The 15,701-nt window shown below is 35.0% G+C and overlaps 1 protein-coding gene across 8 annotated transcripts in view; it reads right to left on the bottom strand.

The window, feature by feature from the left end:
• RyR (Ryanodine receptor) overlaps window positions 1-15,701 on the bottom strand; it is a 371,941-nt gene that overhangs the window by 128,605 nt on the left and 227,635 nt on the right. For all 8 annotated transcript variants that reach the window (XM_069842181.1, XM_069842183.1, XM_069842182.1 and 5 more), the window contains 7 exons: window positions 12,268-12,560; window positions 11,101-11,275; window positions 10,862-11,008; window positions 6,236-6,447; window positions 3,903-4,100; window positions 2,711-2,848; window positions 2,419-2,571 (listed from right to left, as the gene is read on the bottom strand). In XM_069842181.1, coding sequence (XP_069698282.1) covers window positions 2,419-2,571; window positions 2,711-2,848; window positions 3,903-4,100; window positions 6,236-6,447; window positions 10,862-11,008; window positions 11,101-11,275; window positions 12,268-12,560 — 1,316 coding nt within the window. The remainder of the gene's footprint in view (window positions 1-2,418; window positions 2,572-2,710; window positions 2,849-3,902; window positions 4,101-6,235; window positions 6,448-10,861; window positions 11,009-11,100; window positions 11,276-12,267; window positions 12,561-15,701) is intronic.

The raw sequence follows: 15,701 nt of genomic DNA, 5'->3' as shown, positions 1-15,701 counted from the left end.
GTCTGTGATTGCCACTCAGGACTCATTTCGACATTGGATGTCATGCTAGGATTCCAACTTGGAATACAATTTTGCGGTGTGTGGCTTCATTTCGCATCACAGGTTCAACATTAAAGAAGAAAACACCTGGACGAACACGGAGCACATGTACACCTGCAAATGTGGAGACAGACACTAGGTTTTCTGGCCACCTCAAAGATCAGCCCGCAAACATGCTATTGCACTGAGATTGCCCGACGTTACGGTAAGATCTCGCGCCCTGCGACTTCTTTCTTTGGGACCATTTGAAGGCGTAAGTTTGTAAACATCGATCACATATACTGGACGCACTGAAGACGGCGATTCGTGAAGAAATCGCGGCAATCCCACCAGCTATGACTGTGAAAGTGATGGCGAACTTCAGAAAACGCCTCGATGCCTGTATTGAAAGCCAAGGACATCATATGGATGATGTTGTATTCCATAAATAAACTGCATGTATTGGTGAGTTTGTTGATAACAATAAATTTTTGATTTGATGAATCTTTACAATTTTCTTGTCGTGCGAAATCCATCTGTTCTTTCTGACGCACCTGTATAAACCCACGTCATATACGATAAGAACAATACAACTCATGAAACAATTCAACCAGATATAGCACAGTGATGTTATCACCATGTAGTGGATCTCCAGTTACTATGGAATTAATGAAAATAAAATAGCAGATGGAAGTGCTAAAACTGCATCCAATATGTATCTAAGCTGAAACAAAGAGTCTTGCTAGGATTTTTCAAAAGTAAGAGGTAACTTTAATTGTTCATATTTCCTTCATTTCACTATTTCTTCATAATGCATACTCATCTTAACCACCTATGGAATAGCACTGATATATACTACACTGTACTAACTTCTACAGAAAATAATTCCACAAGTTTCTACATAAGACACTGTATTGAGATGAGAAGGGCATGGGTATGATAATCCTTGGGGTTTGAGTTAACACGATAGTATTAGATAAGTCACTACACTGCAAATGTTAGTATTTCTGTGTCTATGTCCTTACCAACACATTAGGTCCCCTACTTTTTCTAATGTTTATAAATGATCTTGCCCCCCTAATAAAAGATGTAGGTCATCCCATATTATTTGCAGATGACACAAGTATAGTAATTACAGCCAATAACTCCAACACATTCCAATCTTCAAAAGAGAAAATTCTCTTCAAAATATGTGACTGGTTCTCAGTCAATAAATTGGTATTAAATTGTAACAAAACTAACATAATTCAATTTAAATCCTGTCCAAATTCAACCTCGCAAATTTCTAGCGCAATAATTAACAATAGATTCTTATTAGAAACAAAAACAACCAAATTTCTTGGCTTAAAAATCGATAATGTGTTAAATTGGAAAAATCATATTAAAGAAATTACCCCCAAACTAAATTCAGCTTGTTTTGCTATTAGATCTATGCAAAAGATAGTAAATATCAATACCTTAAAAACAATATACTTTGCATACTTCCACTCGATAATGAGTTTTGGAATAATATTCTGGGGAAATTCCACAGATAGTAACAGTATATTTCTTTACAAAAAAGAGTAATTAGAATAATGGTAGGTGCCAAATCTAGGGAATCGTGTAGGACTATTTTAAAAAAACTACAAATAATGCCCATGGCTTGTCAGTATATCTTTTCATTAATAAACTTCCTCGTACTGGTATGTAATCGTGAAAACTTTGTAACTAATTCAACAGTTCATAGCATAAATACACGTCAAAAAAAATGACTTTCATACTCCATCGGCAAGAGTGCGTTATATGTCAGTAACAATTTTTAATAGCCTCCCTATCGATATAAAAAATGAAACTCAAAACATAAGATTATTTAGGGCCAAATTAAAGTAGTACCTAATTTCTCACGCCTTCTATTCTGAGGTGAATTCATGACATTCAATAACACTTCATGAAATTGATACTAAAACTTTGTGTTGTACTAGTAGACTATATTGTAAATCTCGTCTGTATATATTTCATCTAGACTGTGACTATAAATTAAGACTTTATAATAATATTAAGTTTTTTGACTTGTTCCATATTCTAGCTGTAAAGCAATGTATGAATATCATGGAATGTTAATAAATACAATACAATACAATACAATACAATACAATAACCCACTCATCTTCAGCAATATTTATATAGAATGTGAGCTTATGTTACGATATTACCATTAAACACTTAATTTTTTTTTAATATAATCCGAACATCCTTTTTTTCTTAATGTTTTAGTTAGGAGACAATGAACTTTATGAAGGAAATAGAAGGAAATATCCATTCTGCAGAGAGACAATCTGATAGTAGAGTGGTCTTTTGTGTCTAAACTAGTAAAAAAGAAATAAAGAGAATAAGTAAAATTATATCTAATATTTTACTTACAAGAACAGATTCTCATTACTTCCTCCTATAGGATCCCTGTTGTGTACTTGATTTATTTGCACAGCCTCATCCAGAGCTGTCATCACATAATTCTTCACAACATCAAGTGGAAAGTATGGACTATAAAGACTCCTGATGTTATCAACTGTTTCTCTGTGTGAAGAAATATATATGCCACTTAGTACAAATAACTAAATATATTATGGAAAGTGATTATATGTAGATAAATATATTAAGGTTAAATTTTTATTATTGTTCATGTATAGCTAAAATAAAATAAAATTTTACTTACGCAATATCAGTCATCTTCATTTGTGGTCTTACAGATTCTGTTCTGAGTGAACGTAAGCTGTGTCCCATTTCAGGATTTTCATACAGCTCTTTCAATTCAGCACCCAATGGAATGATATATTCATTTTTGCAAACCTCCCTGTAATAAATAGTTCTTATAAATTTATATTTGAACACGGCTTGATGAGTTTTACCTTTACTTAAAAAAAAATCAGGAAAAAATTAAAAATTAAGTGAACTACAAAATTTGAACACGTGTCAATAGATTTCGGGATACAATAATTAATACAGAAGGTAATCCTCCTTGCTCTCTCATCACCCCCACATACTAACACATACTATAGTCGCGACGCTGTTATTCCCAGCGTGACTCCTCCTCTTTGCTTACGTCTTAGAAAGTGAAGGCTCTATAAAGTCTAGGTAGGTAGTATCGTTCGCCATTTTTGTTCTTTCGTTGCCGAGCTACCATACGAGGAATCTATTTGCCACACCGTTAAACATTATCATGTTGTAGCTCCTATGGTAATAAATCGAACGCACTGTAATTCAGCAAATAATTGAGCAGCAAATAACGTCCTCGTGTGCTTTCTGCAAATGCCAACGAAAGAGCCAAAATGGCGGGCGATTATATTAAGTATTTATCGAGCCTTAAGAAATGAATAACGTCTTCCTCAGCAATCACAAGACACACACATTTAAATGTAGCCGACCTGCAACGCGATTGGCTGCCAGAAATTAGAGCGACGGGACTATAGGTACATACATTATGGATATTAAAAGAAAATCAAATGCATCATTTTATTGAAATCTGAAGAAAAAAAAAAAAAATTTCATGTTTATTATGCTTTCTTCATATTGCATTATGGATAGAGCAGGTATGTCAAAGCACCTGAACTACGTGCTCTTAAGAACCCGCACAACATTTCCCTAAAAACGACGATTGTACTTTATCTTGCTCAAAAGTGAACCTTGTTGGATTTGTATTGCCTGAGCACATTAATACAGGGCTTTGACATCCCTGGGATAAAGTATAATATCCTAAGTTGGCGCAAATATCAATTAAACCAAAACTTTATATTTTTGTTTGAAATGTGTTCATTACTTACTGCTGTCATCAACAAAATCTAAAATCCAAATTTAAGATACAATATTTTTGTACTTTATTGGTAGGTATATTTAAGTGTCTTGCTTACATTGTTGTAGCATGGGATTCTAAGTGAAGAGCGATAAGCAGATCATAGAAGCCCTGTCGCAGAGGTCCTGACATGTATTCAGAGCAGATGGCGTAAAGCAGTTGTTTCTGATCCACATGTAGACATAGTGCATGCGCTGCCCGATAGTTGGACTGGTAGCAGAGTGCAGCATATAAGGTAAGAGTATGAGCATGGAAACTGAAATAAATATAACACACTTCAGTCAACATCATGAATACTGCTTGAATAGAGCAAACTTTTTAAAAGTTTTGTGAAATGTAATAAATAATAAACAATGAAATTGCTTAATCATATACAGTCGAACTTCGATATCTCGAAGTGCTTCCGGAAACTGGTAATGCTTCGAGTTATTGAAAATTCGAGATATAGAAAATCAGACTGAATTAACCAAAAATATTTCCTTTTGCCGATTCTACCTAATTAAGCTTCTAATCATTTTAGTTACTGTGCATGCAGTTACCCCCAGTTTTAATGAAATAGTTATTTTAAAATGCCTTAATTATTGCTGAATAAATTGCTCGTTTACTTGCTATAAAGCAAACTAATGAATTTAATGAACTTAATTTTACACTAATTTTAAAGTTTTATTTATTCTAATATCATTACCAGTACCTTAACTCCAAAACTTATTAACCCTCACAACTTAGCTGCTCTAGAACTTCATGCTACTTATCTGGGGTCTTTTTGACCACAAGAATATTTGTCGTTAATAATTCTTAGAGAAAGTAGATTTTGGCAGTCACGGTAAATGCAAAAAGTTTTCAAATGGTCTGAGTGTGTATGGACAATCATCCAATTCAGATATACCTCCCAGAGTTAAGTCTGTACACATATAGATAAGTCTCTGATAAGTCTTTGCGTGTATGGGACATTTAAGATAAGTGGCTGTCTATAGAGATATCTTATGCGAAGTTTTACCGTTAGATGGCAGGAGCGTTCCATGCAACAGAGAGCTATATTATGTCATATGCTACAGTTCATTATGTTCTCCCGCTTGTTGGTTTTCTGTGCGTGTCAAAATTATATTTATAATTATCTTTGTAACCTAGTATAATTTAATATAATTCAGTATTTTCTTACCTCATAATCTAATTTAATTTACAATAAAAAATAGCGTAAACTTGTATAATACTGAGCGATTCCCCTTAAGAGATTGATGAGGAATTCTGCAGTATGCAGAATATAGATACGAGTAAATTGAATAGTCATGAACCTAAACGAGAATTTTGAGAACTAGGTACACGAATAAAAAAAGAAGAAGGATCTTTGTCGAATGTGAATATTGCCTCTTAACCATAAGTATTGTAAGTAGGTACCGTACACGATAAACAGGATATGCAGCCACCAATGTCTTTTTTTTTATAGGGAAGGGACTATGGGGCTTGAATTCCTCGTACTTTTTTTCTCTACTTGCAGAAGGAACAAATTCAATTTTTAATGGAATGTTATAATATGATCGCAGTAGTATCACGCTTATTCGTGCGTTTTGAAGGTTAAGGACATGCAGTTTTGAATACTGTGTATGATGATTTTGAAAATTTGAAGTTAAAACATGGTTTCAATAAGTCACACAGACTATTTTATTTATAGGCCTATATATTTTTTTTCACTACAGATCGTCCGACCTAGATAATATCCCAGTTCATCGAGAGTTTACTGTAGGCCAAGTATCGTTCCATTGTAAAATGCAGTCGCAAACTTCGAAGACTCCTACAAGTAATGAATACAGTCTAAGCTAACATAGCTTGCTGTCGAGGTTGCATATGTTTTTATTACAATTTCTTTCTTTGCCCTCTCCCAAAATTAAACTGTATCCAGCAATTCCTTATTTGAAGTAGTTCTTTTTGTTTAATAGGCGCAATTTATTTACTTATATATTTTTTTTAAGGTTGAAAGCATATATTCAGAATCTTTCGAGACCTGACTGAAGACAAAAAGCTTTCCCTGGTTTTTACATATAGGAACACAACAAATATGTAACATTTTGAGTTGTTTTTAAGAGTATTTAACATACTAATACACTACGTAAATCCTTAATATTTATATATTGGAAAACAAATGCACACGCAAAGCTCATCCCTCAAAGTATATGCGCGCTATCTGTTGGTGCTAGTTCAGGATATCCCTATTTATTGAATATTATAGATCAAAGACTTCTTGTTTCCGGAGATACAGTGTAATGGATTAAACCACACTTTAAGAATTGTTCATATGTTTACATTATATTAGTGGTTTCTTTAATTTTTTTTTGGGTTCAAATGTCAGATAATGTTTTCCATTGATAGTACGAACACAGAGTAATGTATATTTACCTTAGCAGTCTTTCCATCTCAATTAATTCCAATATGTCAATGCATCTATCTTCTTCTGGAATGTGAAGTGCCAACATAGACACAGGATCTTCACAAAGCATACTCCAACCACGAATATCGGACAGTTTCAGAGCATGTACTTGCAGGGATTGGTTAGGTACACGTGCCCATTGATGTGGTTTTAAGCACTGAACTTTTAGTCTTGGTGGAAACTGTAAAATAAAATAATTATGTATTGTAATAAAGTGAAAGATTGCTGGTCACTAATGGGACTTTGTAAGAACACTCAAATAGAGTTGTTCATTAGCAGACCTCGGAATTTTAAGCATGAAAAATTGATGTTTTAGGCATCTAAAATAGATTTAAATGATGTAATTAGGCACTATTCTTTAATTTTAGGCAAGAAAAAAATTTATTTTTGGTACCAGTATCTAAAATGGACCACAAAACGAGTAGTTATGCACGAAACCAAGTATTTTTACATTTTTATGTGTACGACTATAAGCATCACGTATTATTTGTTTTCATAATTAGTAGCACAATATATTATCAAGATTTTCTCCAAATTTTCAATAAACTATGTCTTTTGTCTGTTAAAATCATTTTGAAGGCTGAAAATGACCTTTCCACTGATTCGAATAACTGTATAGCCTAACATCCTTAAACAATAATAATAATAATAATAATAATAATAATAATAATAATAATAATAATAATAATAGTCATAATCATAATCATCATCATCATCATCAAATTTTATAACTCCAAAGAAGACAAGGTCTACGATTTTACATTTCTTAAAAATAGTCTTAGGCTAATTTGTGGCCGAGTGTTAGCCTTAAATAATCTGAGAACTTACTTACTTACTTACAAATGGCTTTTAAGGAACCCGAAGGTTCATTGCCGCCCTCACATAAGCCCGCCATCAGTCCCTATCCTGTGTAAGATTAATCCAGTCTCTATCATCATATCCCACCTCCCTCAAATCCATTTTAATATTATCCTCCCATCTACGTCTCGGCCTCCCCAAAGGTCTTTTTCCCTCCGGTCTCCCAACTAACATTCTATATGCATTTCTGGATTCGCCCATACGTGCTACATGTCCTGCCCATCTCAAACGTCTGGATTTAATGTTCCTAATTATGTCAGGTGAAGAATACAATGCGTGCAGTTCTGCGTTGTGTAACTTTCTCCATTCTCCTGTAACTTCATCCCGCTTAGCCCCAAATATTTTCCTAAGCACCTTATTCTCAAACACCCTTAACCTATGTTCCTCTCTCAGAGTGAGAGTCCAAGTTTCACAACCATACAGAACAACCGGTAATATAACTGTTTTATAAATTCTAACTTTCAGATTTTTGGACAGCAGACTGGATGATAAGAGCTTCTCAACCGAATAATAACACGCATTTCCCATATTTATTCTGCGTTTAATTTCCTCCCTAGTGTCATTTATATTTGTTATTGTTGCTCCAAGATATTTGAATTTTTCCACCCCTTCGAAGGATAAATCTCCAATTTTTATATTTCTGGTCACGAGACATAATCATATACTTTGTCTTTTCGAGATTTACTTCCAAACCGATCGCTTTACTTGCTTCCAGTAAAGTTCCCGTGTTTTCCCTAATCGTTTGTGGATTTTCTCCTAACATATTCACGTCATCCGCATAGACAAGAAGCTGATGTAACCCGTTCAATTCCAAACCCTGCCTGTTATCCTGAACTTTCCTAATGGTATATTCTAAAGCGAAGTTAAAAAGTAAAGGTGATAGTGTATCTCCCTGCTTTAGCCCGCAGTGAATTGGAAAAGAAACTGACCTATACGGACTCTGCTGTATGTTTCACTGAGACACATTTTAATTAATCGAACTAGTTTCTTGGGAATACCAAATTCAATAAGAATATCATATAATACTTCCCTCTTAACTGAGTCATAAGCCTTTCTGAAATCTATGAATAACTGATGTACTGTACCCTTATACTCCCATTTTTTCTCCATTATCTGTCGAATACAAAAAATCTGATCAATAGTCAATCTATTACGCCTAAAACCGCACTGATGATCCCCAATAATTTCATCTACGTACGGAGCTAATCTTCTCAAAAGAATATTGGACAAAATTTTGTACGACATCAACAAAAGTGACAAATAATAATAATAATAATAATAATAATAATAATAATAATAATAATAATAATAATAATAATAATAATAATAATAATAGTAATAATAATAATAATAATAATAATAATAATAATAATAATAATAATAAGAAGAAGAAGAAGAAGAAGAAGAAGAAGAAGAAAAGGTCTACGATTTTACATTTCTTAAAAATAGTCTTAGGCTAATTTGTGGCCGAGTTATAGCCTTAAATAATCTGAGAACACCGCTGAAAACTATTAGATTAGTTATCGGCTTGCCTACCATAAGAAAGAAAATGTCTAATCCTTACCTGTTTGTTACATAAATGACAAAAAATTATTTTCACGTCGTAAATAAGATCATTATAATCCACTACCTAATGACAATACTAATAAGATTAATTTAAATGATACAAATTTTGATAGAGTTTCCTGTTTTAAGTATCTGGGTTCCACGGTGAAAGACAATAATGATGTTAAGACTGATATAAAAGAGAAGATTCAGTTGGGAATCGAGGTCTTTGGGCATTGAATAAAACAATGAAGTCCAGGTGTATTTCAAGAAAAGCTAAAATAAGAATATATAAAACTATTATTAAACCAATAGTAGTATATGGAAGTGAAACCTGGACTTCACCTGAAAGGGCAATAAAGATCTTAAATGCCTGGGAAAGGAAAGTATTACGGAAAATCTTTGGGCCTACTTATGAGCAAGGGTTTTGGTGAATCAAAACAAATGCTGAGTTATATGAATTATATAAAGATACTAATATTGTTGTTGACATAAAACTCAGAAGGTTAGAGTGGCTGGGACACGTAGCCAGGATGGAGAACAATCGCACACCCAAAGCTCTACTAGATGCATTGCCAGTAGGAAGAAGGGAAGTCGGACGACCTAAATTGAGATGGTTGGATGATGTTCAGACTGACCTAACAAAAGTTGGAATTAGAAGATGGAGAACACGAGCATTAGACAGGAGTGATTGGTCAGATGTTCTGAGGGAGGCTAAGGCTAAACTACAAGGGCCGTAATGCCAATGATAATGATAATCCACTACCAAGGCAAGCATTAAAGAAGCTTTCGAACACTTGTCTTTCGGAATTGTTTCTCTCCATACTGATATGCAATGCAACCAATACAATACAGGATATGAGCACTACATACACAGAGAGAAGAAAACTAGAAATGAAATTTAAGCTATGTATTGCGCATTGTCGTTGAAGCATTCAAAACAGTTAATAGTTAAAGTGTTAATCAGGAACATATCAATTGTTGGCGGCCAGCCGTAAGTGAGACAAATTTTAAAATAAATAATTTTTAAGTAAACTATAATATTAAATTTTAAAAGTTCTTGAAATTCTTAAAAAAAAACCTTAAAATTACTTGTTTAGGCAGGTTTAGGCACAAAAAGAAAGAAATGGGCACTGACTCCTATTATAGATAATTTTAGGCACTATAAAACTGCTCCCAATGAGTATAGTTTTCCATAAATTGCAAACATCTCTAATTATTTTGCACATTTTCCTAAAGGAACTAAATAGGCATTTGCATAAAAATCCGAGGTTTACTCATTAGGTGATTAGGTGTCAGCTCGTGAAATGTCTGCATTTGCATCAATATAGCAAATACAAATCAGTCAAATAAAAGTGTGGATTCTTTATCTGCAGTTCGACGCATTACATACAAGATATTCCAGTAGTGTGCAAGCATGTTTTATGCGAACACTACATTGTATGGTAGGATCTTTTATTAAAATGTCGAGTAAACGAAAACGTGTAGTGATTACAGTTGAAGAAAACTTGAAGCTGTGAGGAGAATAAAAAATAGTGAAATCCTCCAACACAGATTGCTTTACGTTTTGTGGAGGAAAGTGAGGAGAAATCATCAACAGATGGTTTACTAATAAACTGGTGGAGGGATATAACAGCAAAGAAACATTGCGAAAATAAAACTCAGACTAACATAATTGATTATTTTAAGTAGATTCTGTTACTGTAAGGTGTAGTTAATAAATTTTTAGAGTACCTGGATAACAATAGATAGATTTTTAATCATAACCTTTTTTTTCCTTTATAGGTAAGTGAGATTTCTAGAATTTACGGTTTATCCGGCGGCCGGGTAGCTCAGTTGGTAGAACAGCTGGCTATGGACTGGAAGGTCCGGGGTTCGATCCCAGGTGGTGACGGGATTTTTTCTCGTTGCCAAACTTTCAGAACGGCCCCGAGGTTCACTCAACCTCCTATAAAATTGAGTACCGGATCTTTCCCGGGGGTAAAAGGTGATCAGAGCGTGATGCCGACCACACTATCTCATTCTAGTGCCAAAGTATTGGAAAGCATGGGGCTCTACCTCCATGCCCCCCTAAGTGCCTTCATGGCATGTTACGGGGATACCTTTACCTTTTTACAGTTTATCCAAAATCTCCTCCACCCCAACTGTTTCGATAATTGGGGTTCTACTGTAGTCCATTTAGAATTGCTTACCTGTGGAATGACATGCCTCTCAGAGTTCTGAAGTATTGCAGCTGAAAGAGGCAGAGTTGTTGATGTTCTACCCAACTCTATTTGTAATACTTCTTTACTAGTTGCTTCCACAAAGATGGCAGGAAAAACTTTTGTTTCAGGCTCCATCTGCAAGATATTACATAATGTTTACAAAGTATTTCAACAGAATTACTTATTCTCATTTCCTTTCATTAATTTATCTATTTTTGTTACTGTACCTTAAACTTGTGGCTGGTTTCCTTTCCTTCACAAGTGTAACTGAGCCAGCCAGTTGCTGTGTCTACAAAACAACCGATAAACATTCCCTGTGATGCTCCTTTGCCCGATGCATCATGAGTTACTTCGTTATACAATTCATCAGCTCGGACCATATAGCAACTCTGACGATCAATGCTGTATTAATAAAAGCCAGAAGTTTCATTAAAAGCAGTATTCTTAATTACAAATTGAAAACGTTTATCGCAGATTATGTAGAGTAACAAAATCAGGTTATGTAGCTCAATACAGTATTAGTATGACTTAAGATGGAAAAATATTATTTTATTATCTTATTAGAGTCGACGGCAATTCGGAAGGCGGTAGGTAGTCTGCTAGCAATTGTGTCGAAAGAGACAGATAGAGAGAGCAAGGCAATGTACAACATTGTCACATCGTACTTTACGCGCACGTGTAATACAAATAGCGCCGGAGAGAATTTGAATTATCAAAAGACAATAATGACCTTAGCCGTTGATTACTGTAAGCATGGCACCAAACAAACCCTCTTTCCTTCACTAGCAATATTCTTTGCACGGTTCTCAATCCCACACCATATGCTTCTGCAGACGTTTCTTGCACTTTGTCAACGTTGCAGCCAGTATCAAGATGGCCGGCAGCATTCTGCTCGTCAACGTTTTTAAAATAATTATACACCTTAAACACTATTTTCCACGCCTGCCTGTGCAATATTTATCTTTTACAGTCTATTCTTTCATTTACTTATCTTACACACACAGTAAATGTTAGTTTTACTTATTCAATGTACTGAAACACTCACACGTAAACAAATGAACTCGGGAAGTACTTGTTATAGACTGATTCCAATTGGTTCTACTGTACAAGCTTGTGACGTCACATACCAAAATGCTACGGCGCATATAGCAGCTGACAGCCTTCCGAAATGCCGTCTAGTCTAGTTACAGTTACACATAATTTATGTTAAATCATTTTATGTGAAAAATAATAAGAAAGATATTTTCGTTTACCACAAATTCATTGAAAAATATGGACTGTCAGAATAATTATATTTTAATTAGAAATGTGAAAAATAATAAGGAAGTAATTTCGTTTACTCCAAGTTCATAAAAAAGTGGAATATCTTAATTAGAAATGAATTTCATCATTACCTTTCAACTATCCGATCGTGGTCATCTACAATTGTGACAGATGCTTTGCGGACACTGCTCTGATTGAATTCATTGCTGAAGAAGTGGTACTGTGTTGTGACCCAGCCCACATAAACATGTGTTGGATCCTGTCCAGGAAATATCCTCACTCCGTAGAAGTATTCATTGATAAGTTTGAGACATTCAACATCAAATATCTCATTTCCAATAGACTCTACTCCCGAGGCTGAAGGAACAGACATCACTTTCGGACTTCTGTCTGGGATTGAAGGTGGCACTATCTTCAAATCCGTCTGAAATGTAATTTTACTAATATTAATTTTATTCCTGTAAGATCCGTTCCTGACAGATCCTTTAATACAACCTGTTGCAGGCATATGGGCTGCAACGAGACAGAAACTATTGGTCAGGTATTGGGATTCTGCTACAGAACAACAGACATCATAGAGTGAGGACAAGTATTGCAGAAGTCTTACAATACCTTGGTTGGGGGGTTCATGAAGAGGTTCATTGCATTTCGGCCCCAGATTCCAACAAGTGTGCGGACATCATTGCCATCAACAGGGTTAAGGATAAGGCTATGGCATTAGATCCAACCATCCACTTCAATATCCCGAATTTAAAAGAAAACTTACAAATTAAACCAAACCCTTTAACTCTATTAAAAATAGAATATAATCTAAATTTAACAGAAGAAATACTGAAATCAGAAGTAAACACTGAAATAATGAAACAATTGTCTTTAAACAATTAATATTAGGTACCGGTACCCTCCACAAAACTGGCTTCATTTATACACCGACGGATCCTTGATCTCCAGAGAACAAGGTGCCGGTGCTGGTGTTACGTGCTGTCTCTTCTCACTTTATAGATCTCTTGGATATAGAACAACAAGTTTTGATGGAGAAATCATTGCAATAAGTGAAAGTCTCAGGAATCTTCTATGCCACATCAATAAAGTTAAGAATGCAGTTATACTGTCAGACTCCAAAGCAGCTATTCTATCAATAGTCTCTAAACACACACCTTCATTTCACACAGCAGAAATAACTAAAATGCTCTCTCAATTAATATCACTCAATAAAAGAATTGTATTCCAATGGATACCATCCCATTGTGGAATCCTGGGAAACGAGAATGTGGATGCACTAGCAAAGAAGGGCAGCACTGCTACTTACAGACCTGTTACTAAATCTACGTATTACTCTGTGAAGAGATTTATTAAATCTACATACTTAGAATTCAACAAACAAAATTTGATAACACAATCTCAAGGAAAAAAATGGAATTCTCTGCATCATAATCCACAGTTAATCCCCGATTTACCACGAAAATCGTCTGTAGCCGCATTAAGATTGGCAACAGGCCATGATTGTTTGGCCAAACACCTGCATAGAATTGGAATATATCAGTCCCCTAACTGCCCATTGTGCAACTCAAACCAAGAAATGGATTCGGAACACCTCAAAATCTGTGCTTCAGTGGCTGGCCATGATAATATCTTTGAAAAATATTGGAGTGCAAGAGGTCAAATGACTTTATTGTCAAACTCCTGGCATTATAAAACAACCTCTCTCAAGCGGACAAGGTCAACAAAGAAAAACAAGAAATATATGAACCATGCCTACGTTTCCTCTCTTCTAAAAATAACATATCTGTTAATCAGTGAGTCAGCCGAGGTATGTTATTTGGAATAAGAGGTTCCCTTTCACAGTCCACCTAAAACTACTAGTGAAATTAAAATTCAGAGTCTTTCAAAAACAAAGCATCTTATTACAAATTCTTAGGAACTCTTTATATATCATCCAATATAATTCATTTTCAAGAAAGATAATTTTGCCAATATGACATTTTGGCATCAAGCAAATCCCAAATACAAAACTTAGTAGTTTTTTTTTTTAAATTAACTAACGACTTACGAAAAATAACTGCTCTATATACAGGATCCTTGTGGTCACTCTCTTCCCGTGTGGTGACCAGGAAAGAGAATAGTTCCACTGTGAGCTCATACAGATCGTAAAAGGCGATCAAATGAGCACCCAGAGCCTGGGGGTATAGCTGGGTCACCCTGTCTTTGGGGGACATAAATACAGAGACCTGGTCCTCCAGGTTGGGGGTTGGTTCGTGGGGCTGACAACCCCACAACTGTAAAAAACTACTTGTTGAGAAGCCTCAATTGAAGCCTCGGAAAATTTCTGGACCAGTGCAAGAAAATATGCAGTGGAGAATACGTTATAATAACGAGCTATATAAATTATATAGAAGTTTCGATATTGTTACTTTCATCAAATTAAGGAGGCTTGAATAGGCCGGACATGTCTATCGGATGGAAGGGAACAGAATACCAAAGAATATCTCAGAAGGGAAAATACATGGTAAAAGACCAATTGGAAGACCCAAAAATAGATGGATAGATGTGGTAACGATCGATTCTCAGGACTATCTCGGAACAACTGCCTGGAGGAGATTAGCACAGGACAGGGACAGTTGGAGGAAGAAAATTGAGGAGGCTAAGGCTCGACTTTGGGCCGTGATGCCATCGTAGTAGTAGTAGTAGTAGTAGTAGTAGTGGTCACTCTCACTGGAGGGCTAATGATTTAATCAAATCCTTCTCTCACTTCAATTGAAAATAATAAATTATTAACATATACATTCATTCTTTGTATTTGCAGGCATGAATTATATGAATATTATAGAATCATATCACCTCACTACATAACTTATTTTGAGCCTTAATACTACTGTAGGGATTCAGGATGAAGGAAGATGCAGGTAAAAGAGAATGCAGGACTTAAAAAACGACAAGGTTTATTGTGTTAACATATAGTGTGCACAACTGAAGTAAACGTGAAACTTAAAATTAAGTTCCCAGTTCTGGTAAATTAACGAAAATTTATTTATGTATGTACAAAATTTTTACAGTGAAAGTTACCTACAATCCTTAACCTATTTCTCCATATAATTACTTTCAATGTTCAGGCTTTTGTCCTACCTCTGCACCAACTTTTCATAGCCCATTGCAAAGAAAGAAGGAATGACTGTACAATGAACGTCGAACTGCTTCTTTTTAACCGCTACACTGCACCAATTAACAGTGACCCTCCAAATCCCTCTTCAATGCTGAAGAAAAATAGGCCTATGTTGCTGGGGCAAATAGGAGCTGCGCAATGGATGATCAAAGCGTTCCCAGCCAAAATCTGTATAGTTTTGGTATATGTCTGACAGGCAATATGATAAGAAATAGCACTGTTGTAAAACGGAATGACACCTGTGGTGAGAAGTTCGGAAATATTGTGACAGATTGCAAACAGAGTTAATTCAAGCTCTGACAATAACATAAGTATAGATATAACTTCAAAGATTAAAAAATTGTGTATGAGGCGCACCAGAAAGTAAATTTCCCTATTAAAAAAAAAAAAACACACACTTTCAGG

The sequence above is a fragment of the Periplaneta americana genome, chromosome 12, assembly GCF_040183065.1.
Source record: "Periplaneta americana isolate PAMFEO1 chromosome 12, P.americana_PAMFEO1_priV1, whole genome shotgun sequence".
Taxonomy (NCBI): Eukaryota; Metazoa; Arthropoda; class Insecta; order Blattodea; family Blattidae; genus Periplaneta; species Periplaneta americana.
This window is presented reverse-complemented; position numbering and strand designations above follow the sequence as displayed.